Raw genomic sequence first — 18,088 nt, forward strand, 5'->3', positions numbered from 1 at the left:
AATTCCAGACCTGAGGAAGATGAGGCAAGAGAAATGCAAATTCGAGGCCACTTAGGCGACATAATGAGAATCTGTCTAAAAATAAGTAAATAAATATATATATATACATACATACATATAATATTATTTGTTTAGTGTGTGTGTGTGTGTGTGTGTGTGTGTGTGTGTGTGTGTGTGTGTGTGTGTTGGTGTTTAGTGCCCCTCAATGGTAGGCAACAGAGGACCTCAGTGTCTTCTCTTGTTCTCCACCTTCCTTGAGACAAGGTCTGTCACTGAAGCTGTTTCAGCTGGAATGGCTGGCCAGAGAGCTCCTAAGATGCCAGTCTCTGCCTCCCAAGGCTGGAGTTACAGGCCTGCAGGGCTGTGCCTGGCTTTGACATGGGTGCTGGCAATCTGTACTCAAGTCTTGTTGATTTGACAGCAAGTGCTATCATGTAAATGTAACTGTCTCTCAGCTTCTGTGTACTGAGTTCCTGTTCCATTGCCACTCTGGTAGGATGGGGATACCATGATGAGAAAGCATGGTGATTGTCCCATTGGAGCTGCAAACTTGGGGTAGGAAGGAAAAAACCAGGCAGAAATCAGACTTGCCCTTTGGAAACTTGATTGTTGCTATGGAGATGAAGAGCAAGGTGCTGCAACAGAGAGTGATGGGGATGCAGGGCTTCTTAGCTAATCAAAGAGGGCAAAGCTGGAGCCTTTATAGCTGGGTTGTGTCGGCTGGAGATTGTTGTTGGTCCCCCAAAGCCTGTTGCTTGCTGGACTGATACATAATAGATGTTCTTATTAAACTGGTTGAGTGAATAAATCTAACCTTGTCTTTCAAAAAAATCTCACCAGGTGGTGGTGGTGGTGGCGGTGATGGTGGTGGTGGTGGTGGTGGTGTACGCCTTTAATCCCAGCACTTGGGAGGCAGGGACAAGCAGATTTCCATGTTACAGGCCAGCCGGGTCTACATAGTAAGTTCCAAGACAGCCAGGGCTACATAATGAAACCCTGGAGAGAGATATAGATAGATAGATAGATAGATAGATAGATAGATAGATAGATAGATAGATAGATAGAGAATTATATACAAATAGATCTGTATACTAACTAATTGGTTTGTTATTGAGCAGGGGAGCAGGGGATTGGGGGGTTTAAACAGGGCCTTGCTATGTGTTAACTGTAACAATAATAGTAGCAATACAATAGAAATCAATGTCACAAAAGAAAGAGAAAAGAAAAGAAAAAAAAAGAAATCAAGGTCAGTCCAGGAAAGGAAGTTGACATATAATTACACGCCATGAATGAGATTTATTAGGAGAAAGAGACCATGATCATTCCTCCTGGTGGGAGGAAGAGCATTAGACATGACAGCGATCCTAAAGAAAAGGGGAGCCTTGCCTATAAACTTGGAAAGAGGGGACTAGAAAGATTGCTTAGTGGTTAAGAGTATGCTCTGCTCCTGCAGAGGACTTGAGTTCAGTTCCCAGCAACCACATTAGGAAACTCATAATTGTCTGTCACTCCAGTTCCAGGCCTCTGACCTTCATGGCACCCGCACTCACTTGCACAGTGCCCACTCAGTCACAGACACACACATACACATAATTAAAAATAATAAAAATGTTTAAAAAGACCTGGATAGGATCCTCATTAAGAGTGAATAAAAGCTGAGTGGTGGTGCACACATCTTTAATCCCAGGACACAGGAGGCAGAGGCAGGCAGATCTCTGTGAGTTCGGGGCCAGCCTGGTCTACAGAACAAGTTCCAGGACAGCCAGGGCCACACAGAGAAGCATTGTCTCAAAAAAAAAAAAAAAAAAGCTGGGTGTGGTGATACACATGCCTTTAATTCCTGCACCTTAGAGACAGAAACAGGCATATCTCTGAGTACCAGACTGGTCAGTTACACAGTGAGATTCTGTCTCAAAAGAAAAAAAGAGTGAAAATAAACGATATAAGAAGAGACAACAAGAGAGCATTCATGACATCCTGAAATGGATGGCAGTGGAGGCAGAGGACTGCTCAGAAAGAATCCCAAGAAAAACCCAAAAAACAGAATGAATATCAGACTTTCACAAAATTTTAAGGTGTGATGGGGGGGTACTGAAAGAGATGGCTGCAAGGGAGAGCATTTCAGGGTCAGGTAGAAACCTGGTGCAAGGGAAACTCCCAGGAATCTATAAGGATGACCCCAGTTATGACTCCTGGCAATAGTGCATATGTAGCATGAACTGGCCATCTCCCATGACCAAGCAAGACTTCCAGTAGAGGGATTGGGACAACAACCCAGCCACATAACTTTTGACCTACAGTCTGTCCTACCTATGGGATGTGCTGGGTTAAGGGTGTCCCAGAGCTTGTGGTAGTGGCCAACCAATGACTGGTCCAGCCTGAGACTCATGCCATGAGAATGAGCCCACCCCTGACACTGCCTGGAGTGCCAGGAACTAGAGGCTGGATGACCCAGAGACCTAGAATAGAACCAAACATGACTGGAGAAAAAGTCAATGTAATGATGCCCAATAATATTCTGTTATATTCATAGATTGGTGTCTACCTCAATTGTCATCAAAGAGGCTTCATTGGCAACCCAAAATCAAACATTACACAGAGCTTCAGAAATCTTGCTGAAGAGAGGAAGGATTGTACAACTCAGAGGGGTCAGGGACATCACAAGAAAATTCATAGAATCACTTAACCTGTGCTCATATGTCAATTCAGAGTCTGAACCGACAACCAGAGAGCTTGCATGAGACTAACCAAGACCCTCTACATATATGTGACAGTTGTGTAGCTTGATCTACTTGTGGGTCTCCTAACAGTGGTCCCACTGCTTTGGTTGGCTTTTGGGAACCTCATTCCTCATACTGGGTTGTCTTATCCAGCCTTACAACAAGGGGAGGAACTTAGTCCTACCAAAACTTGATATACACAATTTGTTGATATCCATGGGAGACCTGCCCTTTTCTGAACAAAAACCAAGGAGTGGATTGGGGGCCAAAGAGGAGGTGGGGTAGGGAATGGGGGGAGAGGAGGGAGGGAAAACTGTGGTCAGCATGTAACATAAATAAACTAACTTAATTTAAAAAGTTTAGGGGGTGGCATGAAGTTTTATATTATATGATTCAATTCAACACAGAGAACTTGTGAAACAGAATTTGAGGGGACAGGCAATGACTTTTTTTTTTGCGGGTGGGGTTTAATCATACGGACTTTTTTTAAAACATAAAAACAGATAATTCAAAAGTCCGGGGTTATTAGAAACTGGAAAATATTTTCTCTGTAGAAAACAGTAAAAATGATAACATTTCCCAATGAACACTTTTAAGCTGAATGATAGCTGAATTATTCATATAAATATTGATTAGATTCTGGGAAGAAGAAACCTATCTTCATCTGTTCAGAGAACTATGTTTTATTTAAGTTGTGCAAGTGAGATTCCTATTCATGTTCCCTTTTACTGTTTGATTTAAATAGACATTTTTCTATAGGTTAACCCATAATCTAAAAAGATTTTAGCCTCCCTTCCTAAAAGTACAGCCAGCATATCCTTTCATCAGCTTGATACGGTACAAATTCTTATCCTAATAGTGAAATGTTTTACTAAAGCATGCCCAGTGATTGGAAAAAACAAAACTTATTATAAGCCACAGTCATCCTAGGGTCCTCTCTGCTAGGTACCCTCCTTGGATCTGTGGGTTGCTGTCTGATTGTCCTTTGCTTTATTCTAGTATCCACTTATGAGTGAGTGCATACCATGTTTGTCCTTCTGAGTCTGGGTTACCTCACTCAGAATGATATCTTCTAGTTCCATTCATTTGCCTGCAAATTTCATGATGTTATTGTTTTTCTCTGCTGAGTAGTACTCCATTATGTATATGTACCACATTTTCTTAAACCCTTCTTCAGTTGACAGGCATCTAGGTTGTTTCTAGGTTCTGGCTATTATGAATGAATGACATCCAGTTATGCCAGCACCATTTGTTGAAGATACTTTCCTTTCTCCATTGTATAGTATTGGCTTTTTTGTCAAAAATCAGGTGTTCATATGTGTGTGGATTAATGTCAAGGTCTTCAATTGGATTCCATTGGTCCGTATGTTGGTTTTTATGCCAGTACCAAGTTGTTTATATTACTATAGTAATATAGTAGAGCTTGAGGTCAGGGATGGTGATGCCTCCAGACATTGATTTATTGTTTTAGCTATCCTGAGATTTTTGTTTTTCCATATGAAGTTGAGTATTGTTCTTTCCATGTCTGTAAAGAATTGTGTTGGGATTTTGATGGGGATTGCATTGAATCTGTAGATTGCTTTTGGTAAGATTGCCATTTTTACTATGTTAATCCTGCCTATACATGAGCATGGGAGATGTTACCATTTTCTGATATCTTCTTGAATTTCTTTCTTTAGAGACTTAAAGTTCTTATTATACAGGTCCTTCACTTGTTCAGTTAGTGTTACCCCAAGGTATTTTATATTACTTGTGGCTATTGTAAAGGGTAATGTTTCTCTGATTTCTTTCTCAGTCCTTTTATCATTTCTGTATAGGAGGGCTACTGACTTTTTTGAGTTAATCTTGTATCCTGCCACTTTACTGAAGGAGTTTATCAGCTGTAGGAGTTCCCGGGTAGAGTTTTTGGGGTCACTTATGTCTGAAAATAGGGAAAGTTTGACTTCTTCTTTTCCAATTTCTATCCCTTCGATCTCCATTTATTGTCTTATTGCTCTAGCTAGAACTTCTAGTACTATATTGAATAAATATGGGGAGAGTGGGCAGCTTTGTCTTGGTCCTGATTTTAGTGGAATCGTTTTTGAGTTTCTCTCCATTTAATTTGATGGTGGCTGTTGGCTTGCTGTAAATTGCCTTTATTATGGTTAGATATGTTCCTAGTATTCCTGATCTCTCCAAGTCCTTTATCATGAAGGGGTGTTGGATTTTTGTCAAAGGCTTTTTCTGCATCTAATGAGATAATCATGTGGTTTTTTTCTTTCTATTTTTTATATGGTGTATTACATTGACAGATTTTCGTATGTTGAGCCATCCTTGCATCTCTGGGATGAAGCCTACTTGGTCATGGTGGATACTTTTTTTGATGTGTTCTTGGTTTCATTTTGGCAATATTTTGTTGAGTATTTTTGCATCAATGTTCATGAGGGAGATTGGTCTGTAATTCTCTTTCTTGGTTGCATCTTTGTGTGGTTTGAGTATCAGGGTAACTGTAGCCTCATAAAAAGAGTTTGGTAATGTTCCTTTTGTTTCTATTGTGTGGAACAATTTGAAGAGTATTGGAATTAGCTCCTCTTTCAAAATCTGGTAGAATTCTGCACTGAAACCATTTGGTCCTGGGCTTTTTTTTTTTTTTTTTTTTTTGATTAGGAGACTTTTAATGATTGCTTCTATTTCCTTAGCGGTTATTGGTCTATTTAAATAGTTTATCTGGTCTTGATTTAACTTTGGTATGTGGTACCTATCCAGAAAATTGTCCATTTCCTTCAAATTTTCCAATTTTATGGAGTACAGGTTTTTGAAGTATGACCTGATGATTCTCTGGATTTCCTCGTTGTCTGTTCTTATGTCTCCCTTTTCATTTCTGACTTTGTTAATTTGGATGCATTCTCTCTCTGCCTTTTGATTAATTTGGATAGAGGTTTATCTCTCTTGTTGATTTTTTCAAAGAACCAATTCTTTGTTTCATTGATTCTTTGAATTGTTCTCTGTTTCTATTTCATTGATTTCATCCCTCAATTTGATTATTTCCTGGTATCTATTCCTCCTGCGTGAGTTTGTTTCTTTTTGTTCTAGAGCTTTCAGGTGTGCTGTTAAGTCACTAGTGTGAGATTTCTTCAACCTCTTTATGTGTGCATTCAATGCTATGAATTTTCCTTTTAGCACTGCTTTCATAGTGTCCCATAAGTTTGGGTATATTATAGTTTTATTTTCATTGAATTCTAGAAAATCTCTAATGTCTTTCTTTATTTCTTCTTTGACCCATTGGTGCATCATGTGGGAATTATTCAGTTTCCATGTGATTGTAGGCGTCCTATAGTTTTTGTTGTTGAAATCTAACTTTAAGGCATGGTGGTCTGATAAGATACAGGAGGTTATTCCAATGTTTTTGTATCTGTTAAGATTTTCTTTGTGACCAAGCATGTGGTCAATTTTCGAGAAGGTTCCATGGGGTGCTGAGAAGAAGGTATATTCTTTTGTGTTAGGGTGGAATGTTCTGTAGATATCTACTAAGTCCATTTGAGTCATAACAACTGTTAGGTCCTTTATTTCTCTGTTAAGTTTCAGTCTGGTAGATCTGTCCATTGGTGAGAGTGGTGTGTTGAAATCTCCCACTACTAGTGTGTGGGGTTTGATGTGCGATTTAAGCTTTAGTAATGTTTCTTTAGAGATGTGGGTGCCTTTGTATTTGGGGTATAAATGTTCAGAATTGAGACTTCATCTTGGTGGTTTTTCCCTGTGATAAATATGTAATGTCCTTCCCGATCTCTTTCGATTGATTTTAGTTTGAAGCTATTTTATTAGATATTAGGACAGCTACACCAGCTTGCTTCTTAAGTCCATTTGACTAGAAAGCCTTTTCCCAGCCTTTTACTCTGAGGTAGTGTATGTCTTTGACATTAAGGTGTGTTTCTTGTATGCAGCAGAAGGATGGATCCTGTTTTCATATCCATTCTGTTAGCCTGTCTTTTTTTTTTTTTTACATATTTTTTTAAGATTTATTTATTTTTTTCAAAGATTTATTTATTATGTATACAGTGTTCTGCCTGCATGTGTGTCTGCATGCCAGAAGAGGGCACTAGACTTCATTACAGATGGTTGTGAGCCACCACGTGGTTGCTGGGAATTGAACTCAGGACCTCTGGAAGAGCAGCCAGTGCTCTTAACCACTGAGCCATCTCTCCAGCCCCTATTTATTTCTTAAGCATACAGTATTCTGTCTGCACATATCCCTGCAGGCCAGAAGAGGGCACCAGATCTCATTATAGACAGTTGTGAGGCACCATGTGGTTGCTGGGAATTGAACTCAGGACCTTTGGAAGAACAAGCAGTGCTCTTAACCTCTTAGCCATCTCTCCATCCCAGCCTGTGTCTTTTTTTTTTTTTTTTTAAGATTTATTTATTATGTATACAGCATATATGACTGCAGGCCATAAGAGGGTGCCAGATCTCCTTACAGATGGCTGTGAGCCACCCAGTGGTTGCTGGGAATTGAACTCAGGACCTTTGGAAGAACAGTCAGTGCTCTTCACCTCTGAGCCATCTCTCCAGCCCCCCAGCCTGTGTCTTTTTATAGGTGAGTTGAGACCATTGATAGTGATGGATATTAATGACCAGTGATTGTTAATTCCTGTTATTTTTTTGGTGTTGGTGTTGTGTTTCCCTTCTTTGATATTTGTTGGTATGGGATTATCTATTGCCTGAGTTTTCATAGGTGTGTCTAATTTCCTTAGGTTGGATTTTTTCTTCTAGTGCTTTCTGTAGGGCTGGATTTCTGGCTAGGTATTGTTTAAATCTGTTTTTTTTTTAATTTTATAATTTAATTTAATTTTACATATCAGCCACAGATTCCCCTGTCCTCCCTCCTCCAGCCCACCCCCCATTCCCATCTCCTCCAGGGTTTTATCGTGGAATATTTTGCTTACTCCATCTATGGTGATTGAGAGTTTTGCTGAGTATAATAGTCTGTGTTGGCATCCATGGTCTCTTAGTGTCTCCATAACATTTGTCCAGGACCTTCTAGCTTTCATAGTCTCCATTCACAAGTCTGGTGTTATTCTGATGGGTCTGCCTTTATATGTTACTTGGCCTTTTTCCTTTGCAACTCTTAATATTTTTTTCTTTATTCTGTATGTTTAGTGGTTTGATTATTATGTGGCAAGGGGCCTTTTTTTTTTTTTTTTTTTTTTTTTTTTTTTTTGATCCAGTCTATTTGGTATTCTGTAAGCTTCTTGTATCTTCATAGGTATTTCTTTCTTTAGGCTGGGAAAGTTTTCTTCTATGATTTTGTTGAATATATTTTCTGTGCCTTTGAGTTGGTATTCTTCTCCTTCTTCTATCCCTATTAGTCTTAGGTTTGGTCTTTTCATGGTGTTCCAAATTTCCTAGATGTTTTGTGTTATGACTTTTTTGGCTTTAGTGTTTTCTTTGATTGACGAATCTATTTTTTCTATTGTGTCTTCAACTCAGAGATTTTCTCTTCCATCTCTTGCATTCTGTTGGTTATGCTTGCATCTGTAGTTCCTGTTCGTTTAGTCAGATTTTCTGTTTCCAGCATTCCCTCAGTTTGTGTTTTCTTTATTGTCTCAAACTCATTTTTCAGATCTTGGAATGTTTCTTTCATCTGTTTAATTGCTTTTTCTTGGCTTTCTTTGATTTATTCCAATTTTTGTTTGTGTTTTCTTCCATTTTTTGAGGGAATTTTTCATTTCCTCTTTAAGGGAGTTTTTCATTTCCTCTTTAAGGGCCTCTGTCATCTTCTTAAAGTCATTTTTAGGATTCATTTCTTTTGCTTCTTCTGATTTGGTATGTTCAGGTCTTGCAGGTGTAGAATCACTAGGTTCTGATGTTGTCATATAGGTCTTTATGTTGTTGCCTGTATTTTTGCACTGGTGTCTACTCATCTCTTCCTCTGCTCAGTGCAGGCGGTGTCTGTGTCTGAGGGTGCCTCTCTTGTTCCAATTGGTAGTCTTGGTCCACTGGGAGTTCTTGGTCAAATCAGTGCTGATGGGCTATGTTTCTCCAGGAGCCGCTTAGTCCAATCGGTGTTAGTGGGTTCCGTCTCAGGGAGCAGCTGTTCCCAATCTGTGCAGGGTGGGCTCATGGCTCTGGTGGTTGTTGGTGTCACATGGTGCACTTATGGCTCTGGTGGTTGTTGGTGTCACATGGGATGGTTTTCTTGGTGAGGGGGCAGGGAAAGAGGCAGCTATCCAGTCACTGGGGCTCCAGTGGCTGTTCCTAGTCTCTGCAGGGTGGGCTTATGACTCCTGTGGTCATTGCAGTCACAGGGGCTGGTTTTCTTGGTAAGAGAACAGAGAAAGGCAGCTCTAGGGTCCCTTGGGCTCCAATGGCTGGGGGAGGGGCAGGTAATATGCCCCTGGGGTCTAGGGGCTAGAGACTTGGTCTGCTGGTCTGGAGATGGGGCCTTATCTATTCTCGGGTCACACTCTGCTCGCTCGCCAACTCCTCAGCTGATCTTGTTTCCTCACACTGCAGGCTTCTGAGACCTCTCCCGAAAGGATCTCAGCTAAACAGGTTGATCAGTAGGGCAATCTCACCAACGCCTCCAAGTTGTTGGGCTTTGCACGATCAGCAGCTGGACCCTGGGCTGGCCTCAGGCAGAATGCCTTATTTTTGTTTTTGCGACAGGGTTTCCTTCTGTAAATCTCACTCGTACTCCACGGCTTGCTGTGTAGCTGGGTGTCTGCCCCTGATGTCCTCCTCCTTTCACTCCTCCATCTCTTTTCTTCCTAAAATTGCTGAGTGTGGTCAGGTGGTGGTGGCTCACTCCTTTAATTCCAGCACTCAGGAGGCAGAGGCAGGTGGATCTCTGTGAATTCGAGGCCAGCCTGGTCTACAGAGTGAGTTCTGGGATAGTCAGGACTACACAGAGAGACACTGTGTCAAAAACCCACACCAAAAAAAAAAAAAAGATGAGTGTGAAAGGACTCGGGCTGGCTTGAGCATGGTGAGCATAGTGAGCACGGTGAGCATGGTGAGCATGGTTAGCATGGCTCAGGCAGACCTTGCCAGTCTCTCCCATTCCTCCTCCTCCTCCTTCTATCTATCTATCTATCTATCTATCTATCTATCTATCTATTTATTTATTTATTTTTGGTCCCGTCCCCCCCCCCCCAGAACTCACTTTGTAGTCCAGGCTGGCCTAAAACTCACAGAGATCCGTCTGCATCTGCCTCCTGAATGCTGGGATTAAAGGTGTGCGCCACCACCGCCCGGCTGCTGTTACTCATTGTTAGAGAGCAACAAAGAAAAGGAGGAGGGAACAAGGGTAATGGGGTTCACCCGTGAATAGAGTTGCAATGGGAGTGAAGGGGGTTGCAGACAGTTTACATAAGAAACAGGAATTTATTCTACAAATAGAAATTTTAACTTTCAAGGACTTAACACATGACAAACAGGAACTTATGCTCCCTGCCCCACCTTTGGTTTTTCGAGACAAGGTTTCTCTGTGTAGCCCTGGCTATCCTGGAACTCGCTTTGTAGACCAGGCTGGCCTTGAACTCAGCCTGCCTCTGCCTCCCAAGTGCTGGAACTAAAGGCATTCGCCACTCTAGCTGGCTAAACAGAAACTTAATTACAAATAGGAACATTGACCAGCAGTGATGGCGCACACCTTTAATCTTGTCACTCAGGAGGCAGAGTCAGGCAGTGTATTTGAGGCCAGCCTGGTCTACAGAGCTAGTTCCAGGGCAGCTTTGGCTAAAATTATTTAAGAAAAGAAGAAGGAAGAAAGGAAGGAAGAAGGGAGGGAGGGAGGGAGGGAAGGAGGAAGGAAGGAAGGAAGGAAGGAAGGAAGGAAGGAAGGAAGGAAGGAAGGAAGGAAGGAAGGAAGGAAGGAAGGAAGGAAAACCTGAACTTGCAAGGACTTAACATAGGACAAAGAGGAACTGATTCGTAACTGTCTAACTGCAAACAGAACCCTTAACCTGCAAAGTATATTTTCCGTTTTGGTCTCCCATTAAATTGTAAGGTATACTGTTCCTGGTTTGGTCTCACGATGTCTAATCGACCGTGAGTTCTCTCAACAGATCCAGACCGAGGTGGGTAGCAGCGGGGTAGACGTGATAAAGTCCTTGTATTCTAAATCCCGGCTCTATAAACGAAACTTTAAGCACTGCCTCTGTGGTTTTCTGCATGAACGTGAAAGTAAGATTTATTGTGGTGCATACGGGGCAGTGAGAGAGAATTATTTTAATATCTGACCAAAGCTAGCTCATCTAAACACAGGAACAAGCTCCAGTAGGCACACTTAGTGGAAAAACACCTCCCCACCCTCGGGCTGTGACTGCTGTGCTCCAACCAGACAAAAGTGGGCGGGCCGCACTAGTGCGCATGCGGCGCACCATTCCCTGGAGCGGCCGCTCTAGGCAGTGGGGAGGTCGCCTGGGGTTGAGTCTGCGGAGTCTATGGTCTGGGGACGGCGCATGGTCAGCCGGCCGACCTGGGTTATTTCCGGAAGCGAGGCCGGCTGCTTTCCCTCTGCTTCCGCAGGGCTCGGAGTGGGTCCCGGGACTAGTGACGAGGTGAGCGCGGTGGGGATGGTAACGGGGCAGCAAGGCGCTTGGCTCGAGATGGAACGAACCCGCTCCCCGAGCCGCACCGGCAGGGTGAGCCCAGGCTCGCGGGCCTTCCCTCACCCGGGCCTGGGCGCTACAAGCGTCCCTGCCGGACTTTTGCCCGCGTCGGGGTCTGGGTCCGAGCCATTCGCTCCCGGGGGTGGCAGACAAGGGGGTCTTGATTCCACACACCTGCGGCTTAGGGGTGCCCGCCAGGTCCGCTAGATCCGAAGCCTTCCTGTCCCAAGGCAGATGGTTCATAATGAGAACGCAGAAAAGGGAACATCGAACTCCAAAGTCACACTGGGTTGACCTAGAGCTTCGCTCTTCTCATTGCTGTACTCACGACTCAGAAATGTTGTAGAAAGGGTGTGTGTGTGTTTGAAAGAGATGATTTTTGTTTGTTTGTTTGTTTGTTTGTTTTTCGAGACAAGGTCTCTCTGTGTGAAGTCCTGGCTGTCCTGGAACTGGCTCTGAAGTCCAGGCTGGCCTCGAACTCACAGAGATCCGCCTGTCTCTGCTTCCCGTGTGCTGGGATTAAAGGCGTGCACCACCAACCGCCCGGTCGAGACGATGTATCTACCTGGGAATCTCTAGTTGGGTAAGGGGCGAACCCCTAACTTTGGTAGAAAAGAGAAAGTAAGTGAAAGCCTTATGCCCGCAGCTGTCGAGAATGGGTCGTCCCCGCGGAAGCCCATTGGTTCGTCCTTGGGGGTGGCCCCAACCTCACACCAGAGAGGCCAATACGGAATTTTCCTCTGTCTTTAGACACACCCCAGACCCAGTACGGACTGCACGTGCCTTATGCAGTTTTGTTTGTTCTTGTTACTGCTATTTTGCAAACAGCCTGGATGTATCCTGACCCAAGTGCTCGGTATGTGCCTGGGTTTATCTTCCACAAACCTGATGGGAAGATCATACTCTTGGGCTGTTTAGACCCCCTCCCCCTCTTTTTTTCTCTCCAGCATTCAGATGTATGCTAACAACACTAGTCACCATTCAGTAAAATTCAGCTATTAGTAATCTCATTAATATCAATCAATCATCCAGCAAACTTTTTGCCTAGCTGTGGACACAGTTTGGCATCTATTTCTAACAATCCTTTAACGTTGATATTAGTGTAGACTGGTAAATGGGAAATAATGAGGCTTAAGGAGAACAAAGGTGACCAGGTTGGGAGCCTAGGTTAGCTTCACTGTGAAGACTTATTTTGGTTTGTTTCTTTTAGGGTGGGTGGGGTAGGGTGGCAGTATTGGGGGTTTTGTTTTTGTTTCCAGACAGGGTTTCTGTATGTAGTCCTGGTTGCTCAGGAACTCAGACCAGGCTGGCCTTGAACTCAGGGGAATCCATCAGAGGCAGGAATTAAAAGCACACGCCATCATGCCTGGCTTGTTTTTGACATAGGGTCCTTGTAGTCCAGGCTGGCCAAAAATAACTCTTGGACTTTGACTTTCCTGGCTTTCTGAATCTGGTAACAGGAAATACAGAAGGGAAAATGAAACTCTAAATTGACACTGGTGATAGAATTTCCCTCTTTTGATTCCCAATCTCATGACTTAGAAATCTGGATTTAGGCAAATGGCAGTTTCCCCTGAGTACTGAGATTATAAGTGTGTGCCCCCATGCCCAGTTTATACACGGCTAATGATAGAACCTAGTAAGCAAGCAAGCAGTCTGCCACATAGTCCAGGAGATTAGGTGACACAGAGAAGCCTCACACAGCTGCATAGAGACAGGATCTGTTCACTTGGAGTGGATTAGTCATCAAAGACATTTGGATCTTGTTAGTGGTTACTTTTGACTTAGAAATCTTAACAGATGGGAGTGTAATGATCCACATAAGATTGACAGCCATGTTGATTAAGTCAATTAAAAGTTTTAAGTTCTTTTTAAATGATGAAATGATGGCTAGACCAAGAGTGGGGTTGTGCTCTGAAAAATGTCTTGGTGCCAAAGCTCAGGGATAGAGGTTTTTAAAGGCAAAAACCACAGACCGTAATTTACATCAAAGGCCAGAGTAACCTTAAATGTTCATTCCTGGCAGAGCATGGTAGTTACTTTAGACATAACCTCAAATGTGTTGCCAAGGCAGATGTGACCACTGGGGAAAGGGAATAGAGGGCTGAGAACAAACAAAATACAGTCAAGACAGGATGGTGTACCTTAGTCATTTCAGGAGTATATGAAAAATAGAGCACTCAAGGAGCAGAGGTCTATAAGTGGGACTACATTGTGCTCTGTGAACAGAAGCTTAATAGAAATAACATTGTCATGTGTGCTAGGAACTATTCAGAGTTGTCTTGTAATAGCCCCTTGAGGCTGTATTGTTATTAGCTCCTTTTTACAGATAATGTAAAGAAAGTTAAATGATTTGCCTGAGATCATGCAGCTAATGGTTGAGCTAAGATTTAACTTACTCATTCTGTCTCTAGCGTTTGTGCTGTAAGTGAAAATGTTAGTTTGACAGCCAGACTTGGTGGTTTAACAAGTCAAGGCCTGGTAACACAGACTTTAATCCCAGCTACTTGGTAGACTGAGGCAGTAAGATTACAAGTTCAAAGCCTTAGTTATATGGATTAGGGCTGACGGCCACGGCCTCTGTTTAGAGTCTACAAAATTCTGGTTTCAGGTTCTAGCACTAGAAAAGTTAGTTTACTGTCCAGCCATGCAGATTCTTAAGTGAATATCTCCCATCTGGGTTTTAATTTTTTTTGTAGTAGGGAATGTTTTGTTTTGAGACAGTTTCATGTATCACTGGCTTAGCTTGAACTAAGGGTGACCTTGAATACCTGGTTCTCCTGCCTTCAACACTCATTTCTGGCATTATAGGCTTGTGACATCAGATCCAGGTTAGTGGGGAAGGTTTTGAGCAAAGGAGGAATTTGATGGAGATTTTGCTCTAAGAAGATAGTTCAATCATTGAGAGATTCACAAAAAGAATAGGAAGTGGTATTTAAATTTCACTTCAGCCATACATAGTCTAAGACATATTTAGGCATTTACATGTAGATTACATGTAGTCCTAAACTTCCAGGCTCATGATAATCATCTTCTGAAGCAATCTTGTGAAGCACTTGTTTCAAATACATAGGTCCAGATCCATGGATTGCATATCTACAAATTCAACAGCAAGTAAGGAAAAGAATTTTTAAGTTAACTTTTGGGATGGAGAATATAGTGTATCTAGCATGTACAATGGTCCTGAGTTCAGTCCCTGTCTCTGCCAGAAAAGTCCAGAAAGTTCCAAATTACAAAATTGGAACTTGCCACATGCTAAGCACTACACTGAATCCAGAGGAATGAAGCTCTGTGAAGGCATGTACATCCTGAGATAGCTTCCTCCCATTTCACGGATCCTCAGTCTCTGCAGCACTATGGGCATTGTTTACCTGGCATTTTGCTCTTGTGTACTTTGTAGTCAAGCCTACTGTGGTTGCTCGTGTACTGGACTCATGTAAGAGATGACTAAGAGAGACAGGCAGTGGTGGTGCATGCCTTTAATCCCAGTGCTCAGGAGGAGGCAGAGGCAGGTGAATCTACAGAGCAAGTTCCAGTCAGCAAAGGCTACAGAAAAACACCGTCTTGAAAACAACAACAACAACAACAAAGAACTAAGGAATATAGAATACAGTGCATAGGCCACATGTAAACACTGTCCTTGCCCAAAAGGATTTGCAGACTCAGGGTCTGGTACCTCTGGGAAGTCCTGGAGCAGATACCAAAGGAGGTCTATGTACTCCCTGCCTTGTTCTCAGACATCTAGTTCAAGTTCACCAGGTTTCCCATGGGATTCTGATGAAGGTATTAAGAGCTACATTGATAAAGATTCAGATATCTGTTGCTTCAATTTACATCTGCAAATATCTGGGGCCCCATTTTATAGCCGTTCTGTGATATAATAGGCTTGACTGTGGCTTGATTTCTAGAATTCAGGGAGCCCAGTATTTGGAGAGACAAAATGGCTGGAATATTATGTGCAAAGTATAGGGATGAGGTTAACAAGTGCATTTTACTCTTTAAGAGGTAGATGGGACTTATAAGGAGGCTGTTGTATGGGGGAGCAGGCTACAGAACCAGGACTCTCCTGCATTTCTGCCCTTGTCAGGGTTAAGAGTGAAGATGGAATGGGTTTGGCATAAAGGAAAGAGGAAAGTCTTGAGTCACAGGTTTGTTGTGGTTTTTTTGGTTTTGGGGTTTGTGGGGTTTTTTTTTTTTTTTTTTTTTTTTTTGTTGTTGTTGTTAAGACAGAATTTCTCTGTATAACACACCTGGCTGTCCTAGAACTTAGTTTGTAGACCAGGCTGGCCTTGAACTCACAGAGATCCTCCAGCCTCTATCTCCTGAGTGCTGGGATTAAAGATGTGCACCAGTACGCCCAGCTGAATGTTGTTGCTGTAACCAGCCCAGTGTTAGGCACTTTGGGAGACTGCTGATGGAGAACAGGCCTATTTCTGATAGAGAGCTCAGTAAACTGGGGAGAGTTGGGTTTACAGATAGATTTGACTTTAAGTATTATTATAGACAGGTGCCTTTTGGCACCTTTTTAAAATTTTTATACATCTATAAGGTGTGCGCTGACCTTTCAGAGGCTGTAAGAAGCCTATTGTTCCCACAAAAAACAATGCAAGGCAGTTTATACTTGACTTTTACTCACCAGCACGTACCAACCAGACCTCTAACTACTCCTGTGGCAGCCTGCGTGTCAGCATCCTGGAACCTCAAGCCATCAATCCACACTGAAGCCCATATCTTCTAGAGTCCAGCCTATCTAGGGTGCAGGTGAATTTTGAGGCCTATGTCTCAGTGCCCATCAAAGGACCATTAGGACTGCTTTGGTGAACTTGTGACCAGCCCAGCCATCCATGCTTCACATCCCTGTTATCCTTGGTCACCGTCCAAGATCACTGTACAGAAGAGATGAGATATGGTCTAACAGACCATATGACAAAGTACTTCCTCAGAATGCCCACAGCGATGAATCTGGCCTTAGGAGAACGGGAGATGGTCTTTCTGCAAGCCAACAGCATGAGTGCAGGGACATAAAAGATGATTTTAAAAGAAAATGTTCCTCCTCTTCCCATTATTCAAGACAGTGGTCTCCCTATAAAGGGACTTCTTGTTTTTTCAGAAATTCAAATATAGGTCAAAAAGACTCCCCACACAGCAGATCTGGATCTAGTGGAGGGCACTCTCCAAAAGGAATCCAACAGTATTCTTCCCATTGGTCACAGCTTAGGACATCCACGAATGCTAATGCCTCCTACAGATGGGACAGAGAGGAAAAGCCGGAAGGAGGTCAAAAGAGACCTGGCCAGTCTTTGAAAACATCAAGAGACACACACCCATTAAGTTCTTCAGCAGTTCCTTCATCAGAAATTTTAGACAAACTCAACAACTTCAATGAAAATGCACTTCCTGAAGCTACCAGCAGGCAGGCTGTAGAAAATCCAAAGATGGCAGATGAAGGTGACTTCCCTAAAATTTCTGAGTTTGAAGTTGGATTCACAGAACCGTTACTTATGGATCAGCCACAGGGACCTGAGTCAAACAGAACAGAAGGCACAGAATTAGTCAGTGACCAACTAACTGATCGCCTTAAAGCAATAGCATCAAAAACCAAGGAAATTGAGCAAGCATACCACCAAGACTGTGAAACCTTTGGGATGGTGGTGAAAATGCTGGTTGAAAAAGATCCTTCATTAGAAAAGTCCATTCAATTTGCATTTAGGCAGAATTTACATGAAATAAGTGAGCGGTGTGTGGAAGAGCTCAGACAGTTCATTGCAGAGTATGATGCTTCCTAAGAATTGGAGCTCTAGCAGAAAAACGTTCCTTGATTGTTATTCCAGAATTGCATAAATATTTCAAATGTGGAATTTTTGTGATGAGAAATACTTCAGTGTCAAGTAAAATCTAAAATGGTCAGCTTAAAATAATCTATTCAGAACTCTATTCCACTTTATAGAGCCTTCTAATTCATATGCCGATTTCGGTGAGTGTTTTAGCCTGCTGGGAGCAGCTTTCTGCTTACTCATGTTCTGTAGTCTTCCAAGGACAAGAATGTGTGGCCCAAGTATACTTTATAGTTAGAGATTGAACTTCATAGTAAATGATAGCATGTAAAAATTTTAGCATTTTGTGATTTTTATTGGCCTTTTCTTAGGCTTTGTTACTTGTATTAAAATGATCCTACATTAAAGTATATTATTTTAATAAACTGGTACTTTGGTATCTTAAGAAAATAAAAAGTATAGGAATGGGCTGAATCATCAAAAGACGTGTGAGCTTGTAATATGAGTTGAATTGATATATGTATCTGTGTGGTACTAGGGATTAAACTCAGAATTTTGGCATTCTAGGTACCTGATCTTCCACTGAGCTATAATCCCAGGATCAAAGTGGATATTTAAAACCAACTATTAGGGCATGTGTTACTTGGTAACCCCTGTAAGCTTTTTGGTTTGGGGTTTTTGTGGGGTTTTTTGTTTGTTTGTTTGCTTTTTTGTTTGTTTGTTTGTTTGTTTTTTCAAGATAGGGTTTCATTGTGTACCTGCCTTGACTGTCTTGGAACTCATTCTGTAGGCCAGGCTAACCTCAGTCTCAGAGATTCTCCCTGCCTCTGCCTCTCAAGTGCTGGGATTAAGGTGTGTGCTGCTGCTGCTGCCGCCGCCGCCGCCGCCGCCGCCGCCGCCGCCGCCGCCACCGCCACCACCACCACCACCACCATGCTAGGCTTTTTGTTTTGTTTGTTTTCTTAATAGCTTTCTGAGTTGTTGAACAACTGCTAGGTGTAGT

At 42.5% G+C, this 18,088-nt stretch overlaps 2 protein-coding genes across 3 annotated transcripts in view; both read left to right on the forward strand.

The window, feature by feature from the left end:
- The first annotated feature begins 11,172 nt into the window (after positions 1-11,172).
- Positions 11,173-18,088, forward strand: part of Bfar (bifunctional apoptosis regulator) — a 37,615-nt gene continuing 30,699 nt past the window's right edge. For both annotated transcript variants that reach the window (XM_037200845.1, XM_028890051.2), the window contains exon 1: positions 11,173-11,260. The gene's annotated coding sequence lies outside the window, so the exon portion shown is untranslated. The remainder of the gene's footprint in view (positions 11,261-18,088) is intronic.
- On the forward strand, positions 11,174-17,116 carry LOC114707337 (periphilin-1-like). Its single transcript, XM_037200846.1, has 2 exons — positions 11,174-11,260; positions 15,951-17,116. The coding sequence occupies exon 2, from the start codon at positions 16,156-16,158 to the stop codon at positions 17,095-17,097; it is 942 nt and encodes a 313-aa protein (XP_037056741.1). The 5' UTR covers positions 11,174-11,260; positions 15,951-16,155; the 3' UTR covers positions 17,098-17,116.

This window comes from Peromyscus leucopus, chromosome 8b (genome assembly GCF_004664715.2).
Source record: "Peromyscus leucopus breed LL Stock chromosome 8b, UCI_PerLeu_2.1, whole genome shotgun sequence".
Taxonomy (NCBI): domain Eukaryota; kingdom Metazoa; phylum Chordata; class Mammalia; order Rodentia; family Cricetidae; genus Peromyscus; species Peromyscus leucopus.

Coding starts and splice junctions, on each gene's coding strand:
- LOC114707337 (XM_037200846.1), top strand. CDS start 16,156: ATGCTTCACATCCCTGTTATCCTTGGTCACCGTCCAAGATCACTGTAC.